At 48.2% G+C, this 24,175-nt stretch overlaps 1 protein-coding gene across 4 annotated transcripts in view; it reads right to left on the bottom strand.

Annotated features, from left to right (window-relative positions):
• Positions 1-24,175, bottom strand: part of RAB4A (RAB4A, member RAS oncogene family) — a 42,058-nt gene that overhangs the window by 8,156 nt on the left and 9,727 nt on the right. For 2 of the 4 annotated variants that reach the window (XR_016219146.1, XM_008250840.5), the window contains exons 2-4: positions 4,487-4,567; positions 2,480-2,594; positions 128-190 (exon numbers count right to left, since the gene is read on the bottom strand). Coding sequence is in view for 2 of the 4 variants with exons in the window: in XM_008250840.5 (XP_008249062.1) it covers positions 128-190; positions 2,480-2,594; positions 4,487-4,567 (259 nt within the window). In the remaining 2 variants the exon portion in view is untranslated. The remainder of the gene's footprint in view (positions 1-127; positions 191-2,479; positions 2,595-4,486; positions 4,568-24,175) is intronic. The other 2 variants (XR_016219145.1, XM_051838166.3) reach the window with 1 other exon arrangement.

Raw genomic sequence — 24,175 nt, 5'->3', positions numbered from 1 at the left:
GCAGTGGGAGGGGCTGGTCCCAAAGGGAAGGGGCTCCCTGGATGCCGGCCACACGCAGTGGAGACACACTGCACGGGGGGAACCTTGCCAGGACCGGCCTCCTCCTGAGGATGGCGGGCGTCATTACCTGGTGATGTCGTAGACCAGCAGAGCCCCGGCCGCGCCTCTGTAGTAGCTCCTCGTCACCGACCTGAAACAATCACACGGTTTCACTTTCAACCAGCTGGGCCTCTCCCGTGGGGGAAAAAGAAAAACAAACCCTACTTCTGTTTTCTAAAACCACAGTTCAAACAGGACCGACTCAGAGAGCCCTGCATGTGCGTGCGAGGAGTTACTCAGTCTGAAATCCTGTCCCAGAAATGACAGGGGTTGGAATGGGGGGCGGGACAAGGAGCACGGTCCAATCAAGGGCCGGCTCTGAGTGGAGGAGGGGGAGGTGCCAGCAGGTGGAAGGCAGCCCCCTCCACCTCTTCCTGGGGTAAGAAGGGAACCCGGCATCCAGTGCCCGTTGCCCTGGGCTCAACTTCATTCCCCTCCCCGTGACTAAAAGAGAACACTGCTTCACCCGCCTCAGTGCCTGCACCCCTCTCTCTCTGCTGGAGTGAAACAAGACCGGCTCTGCCACTTCCCATCTAAAAAAGAAAAAAGCAGAACAGCCTTGCAGCTCCTGTCCACGGTCAGCCCTCCCCACGCCCCGATTTCTCGGGAGTTTTCTTCCCTGCTGCTTCTCCAGCCCAGCCTGATGGGCGCCCAGCTAGGTGCCTCCGAGGAGCGGAAGCCAGTGGGCATTTCTGTGCTCCCAGCCCAGTCCCGGCTCAGTCTGGCTGGGGCCTGGGTTTCCTATTCTACTAACCATTGAGTGAAAAATTTTCTCTGTACCTCAGACTACTTCCGTAAGATCCAGCTGTGGCTCTCTACGTCACACTTGCCATCTGTGAGACACAACTCTCTCTCTCTAGCCCACTCTGGCCCAGGCCTGGGAAGGGGCAGCACCACCTCACCTACCCAGTGTCTAAGGCAAGTCATCCGCACACCTATCTATCTACCCGCCACCCCTGGGTGCCCCTGCACACTCGCCTGTCAGCTGAGTCCTATTTCTCACACTCGACACGGACTGTGTGAAGATCTGTCCCAATCGCACCAGCACCACACACACACACACACGGAGAGCCACATGGACAGCCGTGTGCCCACATGCAGACGAGACAGTGTGGGTCAGGGGCTTCTCCCTCCAGACCACCTGGAGAATTTCCTCGGAGGAGGCACAGGTGCTCCAATCCTTTTCTTTTCCCTATCTTTTCACACATTCTTTTTGCTAATTTTGCTTTTGTGTGCCTTGCATTAAACCAATTAATTCAGGAACTATCTTTGCCTCACTCAGTTTGTCGCTCAATAAAAAGATAAAAAGGACTTGCAACTCTTGGAAAAATTATAGTTTTTGAGGCTGAATTTGTCCCCAGGTACTGGGGGAGCTGGACACCCCGCTAGCCCAGCAGGTCAAGCTGAGACCCTGTGTGAACTCAGAGACTGCGCCTCCCACCTTGCATGTGTACAAACACTTCAGCTTCTTCGTGGAGCCCAGCGCTTCCTGTCCTGGCCTTTTCTGGGACTCAGTGCTTTGGGTGGGGTTCTGAGAAGGGGATGACGGGATGGCATCTACCACGGTAATCAGTGCTTCCAGAGGCAGCTGGTGGTTAAAGACCGGGACAGTGTTTGTGAAGCATTTAATATTATCCAATGTGGCTTGGATGAACCGTTTGCAGTGGGGGTGAGTTTCACCCCTCTGAATCTTGAAACTATGCTATCTGCTCTATTTTGTCTCAGTGTGTCTGTGCAAAAAACAACCAAAACATGAATCGATTTTCTTGGTTTACTGACTGCAGAACAGGAAGCCGTGGCCTCATCGTGCAGTGAGCCGAAGTCCTCATTCTAGACGTGCGTCACGCCTGTAGCACAGCAAAAGAGAGGCTGTCTTGTGGGATGGGTATCAACCATGGGACTACGTCTGGCTAATAAACAAACAGAATTGTCACAAGAGGTTTCAGAAAGAGTCCTCTGGTGGAAGGGAATGCAGACAATAGCCTGAGCTGTTGCCTCGCCTCGCCCGTCATCGAAGAGCACTCTACACCATGCAGAGCACCATGTCCTCCCGAGGGTGGTCTGCCTTTGAGCCACCAGGCAGTCACTCGGAGATTCTGCTGCACTCCTCAGCAAACCAGTGCTGCACAGAGCTCAGCTGAATTCCCGCTGTCTCGTCTGCGACAGCTTCCAGAAGGGACATTTCTGAAATCAATGTGAGAGAGTGTGTGGGTGTGTGTGCGTGCGCACACACGTGCACATGGCGGGGAGGGGCTGTGCAGTGTGGGAGGGGGCAGAGAAGAGGGTATCGGTGGGGTGAGACCCCATACACTGAGAGAAAATAATTAGTGATTTAAAATCCAATTTTCAAGTATTTTTATTAAATTAGAGAAACAGCTACCTGAATCGTTCTTGTCCTGCAGTATCCCATATCTGTAACTTTACATATTTACCACCAACATTTATTATCTTTGAACCAAATTCCACTCCTATTGTATGATTTGAGTCATCTTTGACTAAAAAAGAAAAACAAAGACAGTGATATTTAACTTTAGAGCATTAACATTAACAGGCTTAAGGATTTATATAAGTAACAATGAAATCACTGGAAAATGGAATTTACCACAGCCGTTCCTTTCTCTAGCTGTCGGCAGGTAAGACGCATTCATGGTTTAAACAGAGCACACGCAGTCCCTAACCTCAGACTCTTTAAACACATCACACCTCAAAGCCTCGGCCTGGAAGTGGCCGTGCCACGTCCAGACCCAACTGTTACCGTTAGGGAACTCACCGACGCCCACTGCCCTGTCAGTGGACTCCAAGCCCACTGACAGGCAGGGCATTTGGCAAATAATGGGGTGATGACGGTTTCAACTATCTGAATAGATAATATTCCAAAGCAATAAAACATAAACGGAAGGAAAAGTACTGAAGCCTACAAGGAAACACGATAGATACCAAGATTATGAGAAAAGAAGGAAAGAAATGAAGGCCCCAAACTCTCCAAACAGAGCCCCAAAACACCACCCTGTGCATCTACAGGTGCTGAGTTTTCGTGCTGTAGGACAACGGTCTGTGTGGGAGACAGGCAGGGTAAGGGTTTCATGGAGCCCCACTGGCATGCACTGTCTCTGAGAGTCTCCTGTGATGGTGGCGGGATAAGCTACGCTCACACCACAGCTACTGACTAGTTGGCATTTTATACCTACAGAATACAATGGAATTGTCCTGGGAATGGGGCTGCCCTTGGCAATCGTACGCTGCTTCCTGAGGTGTGGGAGACCCAATGGTATGCAGACTGTCAGTCTGTCTCACACACAGCTGGCAGAGAATCCGCTAGAATAAGCTACCAGGCAACACCTGTGGTGAAAGGGGCATCCTGATTACGACACGGCCATGAGAAATGAAGTGCCGCCTCTCACGCCACCATGGGTGGGGAGGATTCAGGGGAGGATACTCCAGAGGAGGCCCCTCCAGGGGAGGCCGAGGTGGACAGACTGCCCCCCCAAGTCTGGTCCCTGGCCTAATTTCCTCTGGGCATTTTCAGAGCTGCTACAATGCAAAGTCCTGGTATACTTGGAAAGAAAGGTGGACTGGCTGGTGCACGGTGCCTGCTGAATTCGGGAGGACGGGTTCTGTGACTAACACAGGCTCGGTCCCTGTCATTCAGCGGACGCACCAACAAGCTCTCGGTTGATAAGGGGAGCAGCAGAAAACACTACACAAACTTCACCTCTTGACTCACCGCCTGAGCTATTTCCCGCACTTGCTTCAGATGTGCCTCGCTAAGTCATACTAATTCTGCTTTTCAGTCTTCACCCAACGGCCACTACACTCCACAATTCTTTCCATTATGTAGCAGCACTGGTTATTTGAAGGGCCTTTCAAACCTGCAGTCTTTGTACAATCTTCCCAGGGTGCCCTTACCCAGACGGTGCTCACAAATGACCAAAGACTGGCTCTGTGGTCAAGATGGCGCCAATTACCAGGGGACAAGCTCCTTTCCACCTGCCTCCTGGCTTGTGAAACAGACCCCATGACAGTAACCACCTTAACCATAGGACGAGGATGCGGTGTGGACCAAATGTTGTTACTTGATCCACTCTGGACTCTACGGTTCCTCTGGCCGTGCTATCAGGCCTCTGCTGTCCTCAACATCACTTTAACTCTTAGCATCTGAAAAATGTATGGTAGGAGTAACCACGAATTGGGTCGCTATTAAATTGAAATGCTAACTTAAGAAAAACTCACATTACCAAAAGTTTCAACACGTAACCTGTGACATTTAAGAGTACTTTTAAACAATGAGTTTTCTTTCCTGAAAAAAATTCCCAAGTTTTATTCTAAACAAATCTGAGTGAGACTCTCAGAAGACATGCGCAGAGCACCAGCTGTGGATATCACTTACATTTTTTTTCAATGAACTGATGAAGTAAGCAAGATTTGCCAGTTCCCGCGTTTCCAATAACCAAGAACTTAAACAAGAAATCTGAAAGACAAAAGAGACCATGAGAAACTTCAAAATGGGTACTATGAATTTATCCTTAGACCATTATCGTAAAATAAATGGAATCTTAGTTGTTGAAACGATTAAGAGATAACCGAACACTTGTAATGGTGACAATACGCATGCTGACTTACCTTCTCATAGTTAAGCATTTTTTGATGTTTGGCTTATTGTTAATTCAGTGGTTTCCAAATTATGCTCTTGGGACAACTTCTTTTGAAGTTGAAAGGATGATAACTACTTTTGTAATGAATGAAACTGCATCTTTGGTAGCCATTATTTACAGCAATATCCACACTTGGTTGCAAGCAAAAATAGCCTAAAATTTAAAGTGAAATTCCTGTATAAAGGATAAGGCAGGTAGAGAAGTCCATCTCCCCCTCTCTCTTTTTTCAAAGTGGGGGGAGTAGGTTTTTGGCCTAATGACTAAGACTCTGGTTAAGATGCCTGCATTCTGGGGCTGGCGTTGTGTCATAGCAGGTAAATCAGCCACCGCTGCGCCAGCATCCCATATGGGCAGTGGTTCGAGACCCGGCTGCTCCAGCTCTGATCCAGTTCCCTACTAATGCACCTGGGAAAGCAGAAAAGATGGTCCAAGTCCTTGGGCCTCTGCACCCACATAGGAGACCTGGATGAAGCTCCTGGAACCAGCAGATGGAAGATCTGTCTCTGTGTCTCCCTCTCTCTCTCTGTAACTCTTTCAAATAAATAAATCTTAGAAAACAAAAAATAAAAAACAAAAAAACAAGATGCCTGCATCCCACATCTGAGTGCCTGGGTTTAATATCTAGCCCCAACTCCCAACCCCAGCTCAGCCACTAACTGTGCTCCTGCTACCCATGTGGGAGACTGGCTTGCCTTCCTGGCTCCTATCTCTGGCCCTGGTCCAGCCTTGGCCATGGGTTGGCATTTGGGAAGCGAAAAAAAAAACAAAACAAAACAAAAAAAAAAAATGAAATGTTAATATTTGTGTAATTTTGCTTCCTGTGCTCCATTCACAACTAGGGGGAAGAGCAGAGCAGCTTAAGTCCCGTCTGGGTCAGCATTTCAAACCTGTGTGCTTCAGCATAGAGAAAAACTCGCCATTTCTCCTTTACACACAGTTGTATGATACAGAAATAAAGGATTCCCCAACCTGAGCTTGCTAATGAGCATGATGTAGCTTCATGGCAGCCCCATACTGTGCCTGGTGATTCACTTTGCTTTTTCTGTTAATAAAGAGCTTTGTCTGTGCTTGGCCCAGAAGCTCAGGAGTTCAAGGGCAGTACACCAACTCCCTCTCCCTCTCACCAGAATGCCGACCCTCCCGTCCTGACCCCTCACTGTAACCTCCACGCTGCCTGACTCACTCACGGCCAGCAAGGCCCCTCTCTCTATTACTGATTCCCTCGCTTGCACCTCTGAAATGGCCACTACATTCTTTTTCTAGCTCAGACCAAGCGCTCTCTGATCCTGGCTACCTTCCCCAAATTAAGGTCGAATAGTCGGTCTGTTTCTTTGCTGGATGCTTGGCCTAGCTCAGTCATCTGTTTCTTTTTTTTTTATTTTTTTTTTATAATATTTATTTATGTGAAAAGCAGAGTTAGAGAGAGGCAGAGACAGATGTAGAGAGAGAAAGAGAGGTCTTCCACCCACTGTTTTACTCCCCAAATGGCCACAACAGCCACAGCTGGACCAATCTGAAGCCAGGAGCCAAGGACTTGGGCCATACTCCACTGCTTTCCCAGGCCATAGTACAGAGCGCGACTGGAAGTAGAGCAGCTGGGACTTGAACTGGCGCCCTTATGAGATGCCAGCACTGCAGGTGGCAGCTTTACCGGCTAAGTCACAGCACCAGACCCCAGTCATCTGTTTCTTAAGAATGTCATACTGAACCTTAAAAAGGAAGGACATTCTGGATGAACTCTGAAGGCATTCTGCTGAATTAATACGGTCACAAAAGGACAAATATTTATGATTCCATTTATATATTATATGAAGATTGCCTAGTAGTCGGACCTACAGAGACAAATGCTAGTTAGTTGCTAGGAACAAGGAAGAGGGTAGCAAAGAATTCTTATTTAATAGGCTGGAGTGACAGTTTGGAAAGATGAAAAAGTTACAGAGATGTTTTTGGTTATGTCCAACAATGTGAATGTATTTAATACTGTGGAACTGTACACATAAAATGTAAAGTTTATGATATGCATATTCTTCACAGTATACAAATAACAAACAAAGCAAGCCAGTAATAATCATTTTCACTGAATAGCTTTTACAACCCAAGGAACAGAAGAGAAGGCAGCTAAGGTTGCCAAGCTATAAAGAATATTGGAATTTCTCAATCCTGTTCAATATTTTCTTCTATTAAAAAAAACACACAACATACCATATAAGTTATAAACAGAGATAAGAGAATCAGGTAAAAAATTGGCAATAGGGAGAGGGGAGGGTTGTGGGTGGGAGGGACGGTATGGGGGGGAAGCCATTGTAATCCATAAGTCGTACTTTGGAAATTTATATTCATTAAATAAAAGTTTAAAAAAAAAAAAATTGGCAATAATATGCAGGCACCAGTAGATCATAAGGGAGGCAAAAATCATTATGAATAACAAAGATTCAAATGCTTCTATACACAGGTACACAGAGGACTGTGTTTTACGAGTCCATGTAATCCTGCACTTGATCTCATGTAGCTAAGCATGGACGCTGGTTTAACGCCGGCCCATCCTATTTCTTGGTATAGCAGTTTTGCTTGAGTGCACTCTGCTGCAGTAATTGCTCTCCACATTGCACCACAGCCTCAGCTGATCACAGGGTAACGTCAACTGAACCACAACTTGAGGGTAAAAGAAAGGAGAGATGTGTAGTTCCCACTTGTAGAAATACTTATGTTCTCCAACAGCTGCTTCACGCTGAATCTTGTCACTCAAAAATTCAGAATTTATAAATAAATAGAGAGCCTTTTTTTTTTTTTAAATCTTCGGGGTCAAGTCCCTAGAACTGTTGGATAAAATATATCATACTTTCTAAAATGCGCAGCTAAACTTTTTTTTTTTTTTTTTGACAGGCAGAGTGGACAGTGAGAGAGAGAGAGAGAGAGAAAGGTCTTCCTTTGCCATTGGTTCACCCTCCAATGGCGCGCTGCGGCCGGCGCACCACGCTATCCAAAGCCAGGAGCCAGGTGCTTCTCCTGGTCTCCCATGGGGTGCAGGGCCCAAGGACTTGGGCCATCCTCCACTGCACTCCCTGGCCACAGCAGAGAGCTGGCCTGGAAGAGGGGCAACCAGGACAGAATCCGGCGCCCCAACCGGGACTAGAACCCGGTGTGCCGGCGCCGCAAGGCGGAGGATTAGCCTAGTGAGCCGCGGCGCCGGCCTACGCAGCTAAACTTTTAAGAACAATCTCCTGATGTCTGGAACTGCAGAAGAGGTAAAAACTGGCAGCAGGGACTCTGGGTGGGAGGCTGCCAGTCTCTGACTGCAGACACATGGGCTTGATCAAGAGGCTTGTGCTGATGTGGAGGATAATGTGGAGAAAGTTAGACAGCTGGGACTACACCTGATTTTGGTTTCTCAGCAGAACGGGAAAAGCAACTGTCCTTTGAAAGTTGATTATGGGCAGGTACCACAGGTGAGCTTGGAATTCAAATTTAAATAACCACATGAACATGAACCCCAACTTGAGGAACTAACAACTATGAAGATGGCTCTAGGAAGTGGTATCATCGGGATGCATGGAAGAAGTAAATGCAGATCCTCTGGAGTGACATATCTCCAGCCCAAGATACACAGGATTCCTCACTAAACCTCCTCTGGAGATGAGTTTGTAACATAAAATCACAAACAATCAAGGCAACAATCCACTGGGGGTGAACCCGTCACCACAGACTGCACATTAGCCCTTGAAGAACTGCTGAAAGAACAGCCTGATAAAGTATCTTCAAGATGTTCAGTCCCATAATAAAGGAACCCAATCCTTTCAACAAGATTGGGTGCCTTGAAAGAATGGATAGATTCTAGAGCCCAGCAGCCGGCACTGTGGCACAGCAGGTTGAGCTGCTGCCTGTGATGCCAGCACCTCATAAGAGCACCTGCTGAGTCTGGGCCACTCCACTTGCGATCGATCTCCCTGCTTGCGTGTCCAGGAAAGCAGCAGACCCTACCACCCACGTGGGAGACCTGGATGGAGTTCCATGCTCTTGGCTTCAGCATGGCCCTATCTGGCTGTTCTGGCCATCTGAGCAGTGAACTAGTGGATGGAAGATCCTCTCTCTCTTCAACTCTGCATTTCAAATAAATAAATAAATCTTAAAAAAGGAAAAAAATCCGTCATTAAAATTAAATACCGAGGCCGGTGCTGTGGCTCAACAGGCTAATCCTCCACCTTGCGGCGCCGGCACACTGGGTTCTAGTCCTGGTCGGGGCACTGGATTCTGTCCCAGTTGCCCCTCTTCCAGGCCAGCTCTCTGCTGTGGCCAGGGAGTGCAGTGGAGGATGGCCCAAGTGCTTGGGCCCTGCACCCCATGGGAGACCATGAGAAGCACCTGGCTCCTGCCTTTGGATCAGCGAGGTGCGCTGGCCGTGGCGGCCATTGGAGGGTGAACCAACGGCAAAGGAAGACCTTTCTCTCTGTCTCTCTCTCTCTCTCACTGTCCACTCTGCCTGAAAAAAAAAAAATTTAAATACCGAATGCATAGGTTAAAGAGCAAAATGGAGACAACTGAAGACAGAATTAGTAAACCAGAACAGAAAGGGGAAGAAACCACCAGGCGGCAGTAGAGAGCACAGTGAGAGAACATGAAAAGAGAAATTTGAGACGTGGAGGAATGAAAGAAATGGTGTCACAGGCATTGTGGAATTAAAAAAACTTAGAGAATAAAGGTAAGAAAGCCACTATTAAAAGAAGCAATGGCTGAGAGTTTTACAGAATTGAAATTAAAGGATTTTACAGAATTGAAATTAAAGTATAACTTCGAACCATGAAAAAAAGAGATAAAAATTTACACACAGATACGTAAGAGAACAAAACCTGTAAAAGTAATTAGGAAAAAGGGAAAATTCCTATGGATAAACCAAGTGTCTTGACTCCAAAGGTCAGGCGGTAACAGGGTACTTTATCTTCACAGGGCTGGGGGTGGGGACCGCACAAAGCTAACCTGGCTAATGTGAAATCTGATACACAAAAAATGATCCTGAAAGCCAAAGTGAACTTCAGCCTCCAGGGACACAAAGTGCTTTTCCCTATTTCTCTAAGTGTCACTAACACCCCTGGACATCAAAGTCACATAAAAGAAACCCAAGATCACTCTGAAAGGTAGAGAGAAGGCAGATGAGCCAGGGGCTTTGGCATCTGAGAATGGACATGACGGTGAGGTCCCAGGGTTTTCATTTAGCCTCATTTACCACAGACTTGCAGCAGAACCAGCTGATAACCCAAAAATGACAATGCATCCAGAGAAAGTCCCAGGAAAAGCCATGGGACCAGGTGATGGACAGGTGCACGAGAAAACACTTTTACACAATAACCACTCTACTCTAGCTAAGCACAGCAGCAAAAGCTGTGGTCTGAACACACCATGCCAGAGAAGCCGAGTGGGAAACCCTCATTTCCCACGCACACCAACACCCCACAGAGGGGGAGTCACAGAAGACCAAGTAGGGAGCTGGAACCTTCATCCCTGCTTGCTCCTGTCCCTGTCACAGCGCCAGTGGAGACCACGAGGGAAAGACCAGAACATTCTCATCTCCACCCAGCAGCAACAAGAAGCTACCCTCTTGTGTGTCAATGTGGACCCCTACCTCTAGCTGGCAGTGATGAGGCCGTGCCCGAGAGAGGAAGCCAGTAAATAAAGATCTAAGCTCTCATGGCCAGCACTGTGGCACAGCAGATGAAGCCGCCGCCTGCAATACTAGTTTTCCATATATACAGTTTCCACTCCAACCCACTTTCAATTCAGCTCCTTGATAATGGCTTAGGAAAAGCAGCTGAAGATGGCCCAAGTGCTTGGGCCCCTGCCATCCATGTGGGAGACCTGGAAGAAGCTCCTGGCTTTGGCATGGCCCAGTCCTGGCTGCTGCAGCCATCTGGGGAGTGAACTGGTGGATGGAAGGTCTCCATCTCTTTTTTTTTTCTCTCTCTCTCTAACTCAGGCTTTCAAATAAAAAATAAATCTTTTTTTTTTTTTTTTTTTTAATCTAAGGCTCAGGGCTGGCACTGTGGCATAGTATGTTAAGCCCCCACCTGCGGTGCCAGTACTCCATATGGACATGGGTTCGTGTCCTGGCTGCCACTCTTCTGATCCAGCACTCTGCTATAGCCTGGGAAAGCAGTAGAAGACGGCTCAAGTCTTTTGCCCCTTGTACCGCATGGGAGACCCGGAAGAAGCTCCTGGCCCCTGGCTTTGGATTGGCGTAACTCTGGCCATTGTGGCCATTTGGGGGAATGAACCAGTGGATGGAAGACCTCTCTCTGTCTCTCCCCCTCTCTCTCTCTGTAACTCTGCCTCTCAAATAAACAATCATTAAATATCTATATATATACATATATATATATGGCCTTACAGCATAATACAAAATGCTAGATTTCATTTGAAGATCCTTTGTCATAACAAGAATTAAAAATATCTCAAACAGAATTGACAAAGATATTAAGATTCTAATACCATGTTGACAGAAATGTTTGAATTACCTGAGAAATATTTTAAAGCAATTATCATATACTTCAACAAACTATATGAATATGCTTGAAATACATGAAAAACTGGAATCTTCAGTGAAGAAACAAACTCTCAGCAAAGAAATGAGATATAAAGAACCGCATGGACATATTAGAACTGAAAAATAAAATAACCAAAAAGAATGCTCACTGGATGGGCTTGAAGGCAGAATGGAAGGGGTAAAAGAAAATATAAATCTACAGATCTGAAACACTGAGTGAAGTCCAAACAGGATAAACCCACAGAAATCCACCATAATTAACCTTCTGAAAGCTACCGACAAAGAAAGAACAAATCCTGAAAGCAGCCGCAGGGAGATGGCATCCTATGCATATGGGACAAGCAATCCAAAGGATAACAGATTTCTCATTAGAAACCATGGTGGCCAGAAGGGAATGACACAGCATTGTCGACACAGTATCCTATCCTGTGTAAATCCAGGGTAAGTCAGGCATTCCCAGATTAAGAAAACAAAGGACAGAATTTATCACCAACAGATCTATCTTAGAAGAACAGCTACAGGAAGTTCTTTAAGCATAAAGAAAATGCCTAGAGAGAGGAGAGTCTCTTCAACAAATGGTGTTAGGAAGAATGGATTTCCACATGCAGAAGTTTGAAACAAGACCTCCACCTTAACGCTGTATACAAAAATTCAACTCACAATGGATCAAGGATCTAAAGTTAATACCTGAAACAATCAAATTACTGGAGGAAAACAGAAGAAACGCTGCAAGTCATTGGCGTAGGCAAAGACTTCTTGGATAAAATCCCAGAAGCACAGGCAATAAAAGCAAAATTAGACAAATGGAATTACATCAAGCTAAGAAGCTTCTACACACAAAGGAGACAAGTAACAGAGTAAAGAGGAAACTGACAGAATGGGAGAACATACCTGCAAACTTTGCATCCAATAAAGAATAACCAGAATAACAAAATGGAACTGGAGACCCAGAAATACAGATATCACAGTTTTCTCATTTGTGGAAATTAATATGCAGCAAGAGTATAAAAATTGTGTGGATGTCCTATCACTGAGTACTTAGTTATAAATGCTGCTTCCTAAATCATACCATGTACACGACAATCTACTCTTCTTTCCTCACACTATGATCATTGTCATCAGCCCTTATTCTGTAACATTAACAAGAAAAACAGTGCATATGCATAAAATGTCTACATTTGAAGTGATTGTGGCAAAATGTTAAAAAAAATTGTAGGGGCTGGTACTGTGGCTTAGCAGGTAAAGCAGCTAGCTACCTGCAGTGCCAGCATCACATATGGGCACTCGTTCAAGTCCAGGCCGCTCCACTTCCAATCTAGCTCCCTGCTAATGGGCCTGGGAAAGCAGTAGAAGATGGCCCAAGTCCTTAGGCCCCTGCACCCACATGAGAGATCTGGAAGAAGCTCCTGGCTCCTGGCTTCAGCCTGGCCCATTCCTGGCCATTGCAGCCATCTGTGGAGTGACCCAGTGGATGAAAGATCTGTCTCTCTCCCTTTTTTTTTTTAACTTTGACTTTCAAATAAACAAATCTTCAAAAAGAAAAAAAGAAAGTGGAAAGAGCAAACATGAGTCAAAGGAAGGCAAGACTGGCTATTTTCATATTACTATCAGATAAGATGGACTTTAGAGCAAAGAAAATGACCACAGAAAGGACCATAAGAGGGTAAATACATTAGGAAGATGTAGGAATCCTTAACATGCATACACCAAAAACTGACCTGAAAGGCAAACCTACAGTCACAGCTGAAGGCTTCAGCATTCAGTAAGACACTAACTGCAGTAAACTGGCAGGTTCTTTATAAAACTAAACACTTAACTACCACAGGACCCGGCAGTTATACTCCTAGGCATCTGTCCCACAGAAACAAAGACAGGGTCACGTAAAGCCTTACAGTGAATAGTGATGGCAGCTTTATTCCTAATAGTAAAAAGCTAGAAACAACCCAGATGTTGTGTAACAGGTGAATGGTTAACCAAACTGTGGTCCCTGCAGGCCAGGGAACACTAGCACTCAGCCAACAGAAAGGACTTAACTGTTAATACGCAATTCCTAGATGACTCTCCAGTTACATGTAGCCAAAGAAACCAATCCCACAGCACTGCAACCGAAAGATTCCATTAATTTAACAATTTTTTAAAAGATTTATTTATTTATTGAAAGTCAGAGTTATACAGAGAGAGAAGGAGAGGCAGAGAGAGAAAGGTCTTTTGTCCGCTGGTTCACTCTCCAAATGGCCGCAACGGCTGGAGCTGCGCCAATCTGAAGCCAGGAGCTTCTTCCAGGTCTCCCACGTGGGTGCAGCAGCCCAAGGACTTGGGCCATCTTCTCATGTTCTCCCAGGCCATCGCAGAGAGCTGGATTGGAAGTAGAGCAGCCGAGACTCAAACCGGCACCTGTATGGGATGCAGGCACTGCAGGCAGCAGCTTTACCAGCTACACCACAGTGCCAACCCCTGCATTTCTTCTTAAAACTGGAAATGCACGTTCACTGATCTTAAAGTAGAGGTTAAAAACAAATAAAATGGGTGACATTATCAGACAATGACTCTAGGTCCCCAGACGGAGGGAACCACCAAGGGACACGCTTCAGGAAGGAAACGGCCGCAGAGAAGCCCAGGTGTCCTGCAGGTTGCTTTCTGTCTGTGTCTGACAGACAGAACCAAACCACAACGGGCAGTGAGTTACTCTCTAGGTGACAAGACTCCATGCTCAGTGCTCTGGGTTTCACACCAATAATTCTGGCTGTTCCGTTCCCTGCTGGTTTACAGCGGTGATGATCCCACGCCGTGTGTGGGATCCCACACAGACGATGGTAGAATCTGCATAGGCCTAAAGGCTGGTTCTCAGAATCTGTGGTTTTCTTTCTTCTGTTTCCTTACCTGCAGGTGGACTACATCACACACCATGGACAGTATATGCTGTAAAAGCCACGTGTATGGTGCTTAACAACTACAGAGAGGCCAGACAGGCGCAGGGCAACAGCCATAGTACAGAGTAATTAATGAAGGGAAAAATCTCTAAGTAGACTGTATAAGATAACTAAATGTGAACTAATTAAACAATTATGCCTACTTTAATTAGATTTGGTGTTTATTATAAACAGTCATTGATAAGGGTCCTCTACCCACCCCCACCCCCGCGATGAATTAAACTTGAAGGCAGGGGGACAACCACATCCCAAAATAGAAAATATAGAATGGATACACTCTACTAATGTGCTTTTAACTTTTCATATGAGAAATGAGAAATGTTCAATTCAATGAGCTACCAGGAAAGGTACCAAGTAACTAGAAATCAGTCTTAGACAAGCATCATCCATTCAGGAGCGCAGAAAGAATACAGCTCAGGACAAAGTGGTCTCTCAACACTGAAAAGGTGGCCACGAGGCCCGGGATGAATTCTCCAGGAGAAACACCACCAAGAATCGACTTGTTTGGCATTCACTTCAAGCAGCTTCCATCTCCTAATTTCCCAGGCCGCAGCAGATTAGAAGCCTGTGCCGAAGCAGGCCAGTGAGCTCCAGGCCAGGGGCAGCTGCGGACAGCGGGAGACAACCAGAAAGCCATCAGAACAGCACAGTGCATCTTGTTCAGCGATCGGTAGTGACAGCCTTGAGCCATGGACAAAGTTCAGCCACATTCAATAGACAAGACGTCCTCTTCCTAGCTTTTCCCCCCTAAGCAATGGTGTTGCTTTTGAGACTTGCAACTCTCAGAAAGGAAGCGAGGAGGGATGGCCCCGAGTGCGGGGTTCATGTCAGAGTCTCCTTCTGGCTGGTGTCATCAGAGTTTGGGTGGAATCTGGAGCCATCTGGGAAGGATTCCTTGGCTTCCAGCTTAGGGTTGTGATACTAGGAACTGTGATAAGAGACAGTGATGGTTCTGAGGAGGAGCAGAGTTTGAGGCAAAATAATGAGCTGCAGGTTCAGCGTGAACATGGTGGAGATCCTGGGCAGCAGCTCTCGTAAGGCTGAGTGTGGAGAGAGGAGTTACGTACCAAGACTGCAGAGCGTCCACTGCTCTAGCCATCAGCAGCCCTGATGGAACCGATGTCGCCTGATGATGCGGAAATCCTGACTACAGTGGGTGGAAGAGAAGAAGCGAGACACTCCAGATAAAAAGCACTGACAGCGCTTCCACGCAGCTTGATTGTGATGGGAAGAGCAGGGGCAGTGAAGAGAGTGCCTGGGGTGGAGGACCCGCTGCCAGGAAGCCAGCAGTGGAAATGGAGGGAAGAGGAGATGATGGGTGAGGGAAGCGTCTGCAACTTTAGGGATGGGGTCCAAGACAGAAGGAGGGCTTAGTCTTGGGAAGAGCAACCCCCTTCCTCTGAGACCACAGGAGAAAGGTTGGGGATGTGCGTGGAGGCAGGTGAGCCTGCGGGCTGGAGAAAGGAGGGGAGGACAGAAGTCCCCTTATCATGACAGTATTTCTTTGTCTGCTGGTGGTCACCTACTGGGGCCGAGGAAATGGGCATAAGGAGATGCATGAGGGTTTAAAACAGCTGATATGGACAAAAGGAGAGCAGGGCAGGATAAGAAAACGGATTGCTAAGTACCACTGAGTATCGAGCTGAAGGGAGAGACCACACATCCTTTGTCAAAGGGCTTGATCTGTACAGCAGGAGGCAAGGCAGGCAGTTAGGGAGCTGAGGCTAGGGCTTTGAGAAGCCACATGTTGTTGCAGGGCAGGGGAGGAGGAGGTAGAAGAGAAAGCATGGGCATCGTGTCTGCAGAGGGAGCAGCTCACCACCTGAAGAGAGGGCAGGTGGGCAGGGACGAGGAGCCCTGGGCTCTAAAAACAAGGACTGGGCAGCATGAGAGTGATCAGAAAGGGGTGGGCAACAATGCCTAGGCGGCAGCCAAGGAAGTAGATACTCAAAGAGGTGGCAGACGACAAGGTGACCAGAGATGCAATCAAGAAGCACGAAGCCCTGTTGCTGACCAACCCCTCCACATGGCTACTGCAGTCATCCAGGATCAGTGGGGAGTGGCTAAGGGGAGGGGGGCAAGACACACAACAGGTGACACTGAACAGGGACTAACGCCGGCTCAGCAGACAGCGGGCACACAAAGGAGCTGGCGGTGCACACGACCCAAGATGAACCTTGCTCTTCAAAGGACGGAAAGTTCTGGTTCAGTGGCTGGGGCGGGGCGGGGCGGGGCGGGGGGTACTGAAGCCACAGAAACATCAGCTTGGGAGAGGGAGATTTGGGCAGCAGGAGAACACATGCCCACGGAGAAGGAGAAAAGAAGAATGCAGGCGGAGAAGCCAGTGAGGGCCACGTCTGGTACTGCGTCACGTGCCTAGGGAGGGCTGGCTCGCCTGAATCCACATTTAAGATCCGCAGCGCAGAACCATTTGTGAATCTGACACTCGTGGCACAACCTCCGCAGTGACTGCTGCACAGCCATGATCAGCTCTGTGATTTTGCTGATCTGTTCACTGGGACCGTGTGCACTGGGGGCTGGTGTGCGGCAGCAAGGTACTCAGCAGGTGCCGGAGTCTGACCGACCACCCCACAGTCAAACTGCGATTTCGTAGTTGCTCTCCACTCGACGTGACAATGTGTACATATACAATAATTCTACTGAAGTGGCCGGCTGCCCAGGAAAGGAGTGAGCCGCAAGTGCAGGGGGCAGACAGGAGGACGAAAATGATCCCCCCCTAACCAGGAAACAAGTTTTGGGCACGTTAAAGATTAGAATGCCCAATGTGATGTAGATCTGTGAGACACTAAAGCCTGCCAAACCCTCTATAAAGAAGTAAGCATTCTGTCAAAACGTTTCAGAGACCACTCCTTGTAGAGCACAAAGAGAGAGAAGAAAGTTAAGAGTGATCTTGGCTGGTGCCAAGGCTCAATAGGCTAATCCTCCGCCTGTGGTGCCGGCACACCGGGTTCTAGTCCCGGTTGGGGCGCCAGATTCTGTCCCGGTTGCCCCTCTTCCAGGCCAGCTCTCTGCTGTGGCCTGGAAGTGAAGTGGAGGATGGCCCAAGTGCTTGGGCCCTGCACCCGCATGGGAGACCAGGAGAAGCACCTGGATCCCGCCTTCGGATCAGCGCGGTACACAGGCTGCAGTGCGCCGGCCTCGGCGGCCATTGGAGGGTGAACCAACAGCAAAGGAAGACTTTGAGTGGACAGTGAGAGAGAGAGACAGGGAGAAAGGTCTTCCTTTGCCGTTGGTTCACCCTCCAATGGCCGCCGCGGCCGGCACGCTGTGGCCGGTGCACCGCGCTGATCCGATGGCAGGAGCCAGGAGCCAGGTGCTTTTCCTGGTCTCCCATGGGGTGCAGGGCCCAAGCACCTGGGCCATCCTCCACTGCACTCCCTGGCCACAGCAGAGAGCTGGCCTGGAAGAGGGGCAACCGGGACAGAATCCGGCGCCCCGACCGGGACTAGAACCCGGTGTGCCGGCGCCGCTAGGCGGAGGATTAGCCTAGTGAGCCGCGGCGCCGGCCAGAAAGTTTGATCTTTATCCGAAGCTGCCTCTGGCAAGGGTCTTCTTGGGGAGACAACCAGGACTAACCTTGCCCTTTTGTTCAGGCACCCCCCCCCCCTTCATCCTGGCGTTAGTTCATGGGCAGCAGGGAGGGAGGCAGTCTGGACCTAAAGAGCTGGAACTGTCCCACCTCCTAACACTGTTGCATGAGTTCTGGAGACAGTCAGCCCATGGCAGATACATATAGAAAGCCTGCGTCTTTCTGAGCAGAGACTCTGGAACCAGCCTTGAATGTGAGAATAGTATCAGAGGTTGACATGGAGCTGGGAAATCACCCCTCCAGCACGGCACAGGTATTTGCGTCACTGGAAGGTACACGCCTCGGTGCCCAACCTCTCCCCCTCCGTTTTTGCCCCAGATTCAGAGGAAGCTCCAGCCTTTGTTAGCAATGTCCAGTGAACACGCAGGGCACGTGTGAGAGCCACGGGATGCAGGGGACGACCAGCCTGGATCCCCAGTGGGGGAGATGTGGACACACCCAGCTCCCACTTCCCTCACCCCTACGTGGGTCCCAGAGTTTACCTCACAGAACTGCTGCCAGGATTGAAGATACCGCACCCAGAACACTGTAGACTATTCTAACTCCATCCCATACATTTCAGCTTAGACACACTAAATGCTTCTCAATAAGGGAAGATGCGACCAGAACTCTAAGTTAATGACAGGAGAATCTGCCAGTCTGTATGTATCCAAGGGTCCTGAACTAGAAACTTTGGTAAAGCAATAGCTAGAAATAGCTCTGTGTGTAGGAAAATGGAATCATGGAAAAATAACTGTATTACTAAATAAGAAATACTAAAAGAAATACAGACGGTCACTGTTTTTTTTTTTTTTTTTTAAGATTTATTTATTTATTTGAAAGTCAGAGTTACATAGAGACAGAAGGAGAGGCACAGAGAGAGGACTTCCATCTGTTGGTTCACTCTCCAGTTGGCCACAATGGCTGGAGCTGCACTGATCCAAAGCCAGGAGCCAGGAGCTTCCTCTGGGTCTCCCATGTGAGTGCAGGGGCCCAAAGATGCGAGCCATCTTCTACTGCTTTCCCAGGCCATAGTGAGAGCTGGATCAGAAGTGGAGCAGCCAGGTCTCGAGCCAGCGCCCATATGGGATGCTGGCACTGCAGGCAGCAGCTTTACCCACTATGCCACAGCACTGGCCCCAATGGTCACTTTTAATTCATAATGCTGGGCTCAGCACTGTGGCACAGCGGGTTAAAGCACCGGCCTGCAGCACTGGCATCCCATATAGGCGCCAGTTCAAGTCCTGGCTGCCCCTCTTCCAATCCAGCTCTCTGCTGTGGCCTGGGAAAGCAATAAAGGATGGCCTAAGTGCTTGGGCCCCTGCACCCACTTAGGAAACCGAGGGAAGCTCCTGGCTCCTGGCTTGGGATTGGCTCATCTCTGGTCACCACGGACATCTGGGGAGTGAACCAGTGGATGGAAGACTCTCTGACTCTACCTCTCTCTGTAATTCTGCCTTTCAAATAAATACAATAAATCTTTAAAAAAATTCATAATGCTTTTATAATTAGGAACATTCAAAGAAATTAGTTATTTAATAATAGACTTAACATCAATTTTCCCAATAAAGTTTTACTGGTCACTTTTTTAAAGATTTGAAAGTCAGAATTACACAGAGAGAGGGAGACACAGAGAGAGATCTTCCATCCGCTGGTTCACTCCCCAAATGGCCACAACAGCCAGGGCTGGGCCAGGCCAAAGCCAGGAGCCTCATCGAGGTCTTCCACATGGGTTCAGGGGCCCAAGCACTTGGGCCATCTTCTGCTGCCTTCCCGGGTACATTAGTAGGGAGCTGAATTGGAAGTGGAACAGCGGGGACACGAACTGGTGCCGATATGATAGATGCCGGCACTGCAGACGGCGGCTCAGCCTGTTACACCACAGCACCGGCACCTTACTAGTCATCTTCTACACTATATAGGTCTCTGTGGATTTTAATATTAAGAAGGTGGTCCAGACTGTGGACCACACTCTTAAGAGCATGTGATAGGGACAGTATCCTAGTTTATGCATGCATTTCTGACATGAGGAGTGAGGAAATAGCAATGGCCACTAAATAGCCACTTTCCACCCCCACTCCACAAGGTATTATCATAGCCAAAGTGGCTCAAGAGAAATGCTGGTCTTCAAAGATGAAAATATTTTTAGCAAATTCACAAAGACAGTAGGAACTAAAATCAAATGCAACAAGGTAACTGCAAAGTAATAAGGGAAATCTGGATCTTTCTAAGAAGACAAGGAATTCAGGGGCTGGTGCTGTGGCACAGTGGGTTAAAGCCCCAGCCTGCAGTGCCAGCATCCCATATGGGCGACAGTTCAAGTCCTGGCTGCTCTACTTCCGATCTAGCTCTCTGCTACGGTCTGAGAAAACAGTAGAAGATTGCCCCATGTGCTTGGGCCCCTGCAACTGCGTGGGAGACCCAGAGGAAGCTCCTGGCTCCTAGCTTCAGATCAGCTCAGCTCTGGCCATTGCAGCCAATTGGGGAGTGAACCAGCAGATGGAAGACCTCTCTCTCTGGCTCTACCTCTCTCTGTAACTCTTTCAAATCAATAAAATCTTAAAAAAAAAAAAAAAGAAGACAAGGAGTTCTATCACACTTGGGAGAATGACTCACCTCCTTTGGGAGGCAGGGAGGGGACAAGACGACACACTTCAGCTCTGCAGTCCATCACCTCGTTCAGGAAGATCACCAACATGGTAAGTAACACACAACGGCCAGATCACACGACCAGCAATCGGAAACTGAGCTACAGCTGACATTTTTTTGGTGACTGTAGCAGGTGCTGTTGGTTGTCTGCCTAATGGCCATTCTCACAAAGATCCAAAAGAGCTTAGGGAAACACGGTCACAAAGCTGCAGGGCAGGTTTCGGTTATTTTAGGTGGATCATGGACATTCCCAGTCCCCCGCTTGCCAGAGAACAGATGGGATTACATATGGGTCTGCAGCAATCCACGCAAAGCATTACCCTGGCTATAGAAACGGTACCAGAGTCCAATCAGATGGGGAGCAGGGACTGTACTAAGTGCAGGGAAGCCCTCCGATTTACGGGAGGCAAACAAGGAAGCACCCTCAGGTGACAAACCGCAGACATTTTACAACCACGAGGGGATGAAGGATGAGGAGGACACAATCCAGCTTCTGAATTGACTGGCCCTGAAACCTCCTCTCCACTGACTTGAAAATACACATTTTTCTTATTCCAGATGTTGTGAGCTGGAAGTATTCTACTGGATGAAGCAACCAAAACAGCTATTAAACCATGATTTATTAAGCAGAAAATCTGAGGAGCATTTGATAAAATCCGTTCGAATTTTTATTTGGGTCCATATAGTGTCCAAGTATAATCTGAAGGTTATTAAGTGTGCACAGACTTGGAACAAGCGGTTCTCACGCGACAGAAGTTTACTTAATAACTACGAATCCAGACACTGGACGGTTTCATGAGCACAGATGCAGATCATCCGAGCCATCAATCACCCTCGGGCTGTGTCTGCCCCTGGTGCTGACAGGCTACCGCTGCCCCCAGCAGTGTGTGCACGGATACCACCAAAGTCCGTCTTTGTGCCTCTTCCACGGCTGGCCCCCTTCCGTGTGACCAAGCTGTCAGTTACAGCCATGGACAGCAGCTCCAGGAACCAAGGCACCTCAGCAGCTCTGGACTCTGATACATTACAAACTGGTGTCAGATTTGAGTTCTCACAAAGGAAATTTATTTTTCTCATGTTCAAGCTTTTATAGTATGCCTTGTTGGGGCCTGCGCTATGGCGTGGCAGGGCCTGGTTGGATTCCTGGCTGCTCCACTTCCTTCCGATCCATCTCCCTACTAATGTGCCTGGGAAGGCAGCAGAGTATGGTCCAGGTGCTTGGGCCCCTACACTCACATGGGAGACCTGGATGGAGTTCCCGGCTCTTGGCCCAGCTGACCACTGCAGCCATTTGCCATTTGGGGAGTAAAGCAGCAGATGGAATCTCTCTGTGTCTCTCCCTCTGTCTCTGTAACTCTGCCCTTTTTTTTTTTTTTTTTTGACAGGCAGAGTTAGATAGTGAGAGAGACAGAGAGAAAGGTCTTCCTACCATTGGTTCACCCTCCAAATGGCCACTATGGCTGGCACGCTGCACAGATCTGAAGCCAGGAGCCACGTGCTTCCTCCTGGTCTCCCATGCGGGAGCAGGGCCCAAGCACTTGGGCCATCCTCCACTGCCTTCCTGGGCCACAGCACAGAGCTGGACTGGAAGAGGAGAAACTGGGACAGAATCCAGTTGAGGCCTCCACCGCAGTCAGAGGATTAGCCTAGTGAGCCACGGCACTGGCCTTTTTAAAGATTTTTATTTATTTGAAAGTCAGAGTTACACAGAGAGAGAAGAGGCAGAAAGAGGTCTTCCATCCGATGGTTCACTCCCCAGTTGTCTGCAACGGTTGGAACTGCGCCCAACTGAAGGCAGGAGCCAGGAGCTTCTTCCGGGTCTCCCACATGGGTACAGAGGCCCAAGGACTTGGCCTATCGTCCACTGCTTTCCCAGGCCATAGCAGAGAGCTGGATCGGAAGTGGAGCAGCCGGTTCTTGAGCCAGTGCCCATATGGGATGGCAGCACTTCAGGCCAGGGAGGTTAACCTGCTGTGCCACAGCTCTGGCCTCAACTCTGCCTTTCAAATAAAATAAGTAAATCTTATTTAAAAAATGGGACCGGCGCTGTGGCATAGTGGGTAAAGCCTCTGCTTGCACTGCTGGCATCCCATACCGGCACAGGTTCAAGTACCGGCCGCTCCACTTTCGATCCAGCTCTCTGCTATGGCCCAGGAAAGCAGTGTAAGATGGCTCAAGCTCTTGGATCCCTGTACCTGCTTGGGAAACCTGGAAGAAGCTCCTGGCTCCTGGCTTTGGATTGGTACAGTTCCAGCCGCTGCAGCCATCTGGGAAGTGAACCAGCAGATGGACGGCCTCTCTCTCTCTCCCTCTCTGTAACTCTGCCCTTCAAATAAGTAAATAAATATATTTTTAAAAAAGATGCTCTGTGTGATCTCTTCAATCCAAACAATGCAGGGCTGGCGCTGTGGTGCAGCAGGTTAAGTCACATCCTATATGGGAACTGGTTTGTGTCCCAGCTGCTCCACTTCTGATCTAGCTCCCTGCTAATGCACCTGGGAAAAGCCTAAGATGGTCCAGGTACTTGGGCCCCTGCCAGCCACAGGGGAGACCGGGATGAAGCCCCTGTCTCCTGAGTTCAGCCTGGCCCAGCCTGGCCCAGCCCTGGCTGTTGCAGCCATTTGGGGAGTGAACCAGCAGATGGAAGACCTCTCTCTCCGGGTGTCTCTCCCTCAGTCTTTATAACTCTGCCTTTCAAAGAAAAAATAAATAAATCTTTTTCAAATAAATGAACCATAAAAAAAATGCAGTCTATAGAAAAAACTTAACTAGAGTTAATTTATATTATGTGCAATGTAAAAACTGCTAAGACTCTTACCATAAAGAAAATCATTAAATTACGCCTGTAAGTCAGGTTTTCTGTTTCTCCTGGGCTTCTGTCTCACATTCTGTAACAGAGATGAAAATACAGCAGTCTTGGATGGAATCCAATCCAAGGCTCTCTGGGCGTTCCCTGAAAGCCGACTGTGTTCAGGAGCAACTGGAAGCACCACAGACACGGAGCCACCAAAGCCAGCTCGTGCCTTCAAACAACTTACAATCTGGTCTGAAACAAAGATTCGCTTTCATCCTGAGGGCTGACAACTGCAACGCAGATCTGCGGAAGTCCCTGCCGGCAGCACCAAGATGTGACTACTTGTTTTATGAACAAGGGGAACAATGATGTAATTAAAAGAGCACATGACATAGGAGGGGTCTTCAAAGAGTTCATGGAAATGCATATTATGCATCGATCTTTAAAGCTTTTGTACCAAAATAAACCTATCTTTTAATTCCATTTCCATGAAGCTTTTGAAGTTTCCTTGCATAATATTTTTAACAAGGAGATATGCTTTTTTTTTTTTTTTGAAAGACGAAGTGGGAGAGAGAGAGATAGAGGGAGAGACAGAGATCCTTCATGTGCTGGTTCACGGCCATAATGGCAGTGGCTGGGCCAAGCCAATGCCAGCAGCCAGGAGTCTCTGGGTCTCCTGTGTGTGTATGTGTGTGTGTGTGTGTGTGTGTGTGTGTGTGTTGGGGGCATCCTCCACTGCTTTCCCAGGCACATTAGTAGGGAGCTGGATGGGAAGCTAAGCAGGTAGAACTCGAACCAGCACCCATATGGGATGCCGGTACTGCAGATGGTGGCTCAACCCCCACTGAGCCACAGCATCGGCCCCCAGAGGAGATGCTTTAAGTCCCCAAATTCTTTTTTTAATTAAAATTTATTTATTTATTTGAAAGG

The sequence above is a fragment of the Oryctolagus cuniculus genome, chromosome 13, assembly GCF_051225735.1.
Source record: "Oryctolagus cuniculus isolate XC-2025 breed Fujian yellow rabbit chromosome 13, ASM5122573v1, whole genome shotgun sequence".
Lineage (NCBI taxonomy): Eukaryota > Metazoa > Chordata > Mammalia > Lagomorpha > Leporidae > Oryctolagus > Oryctolagus cuniculus.
This window is presented reverse-complemented; position numbering and strand designations above follow the sequence as displayed.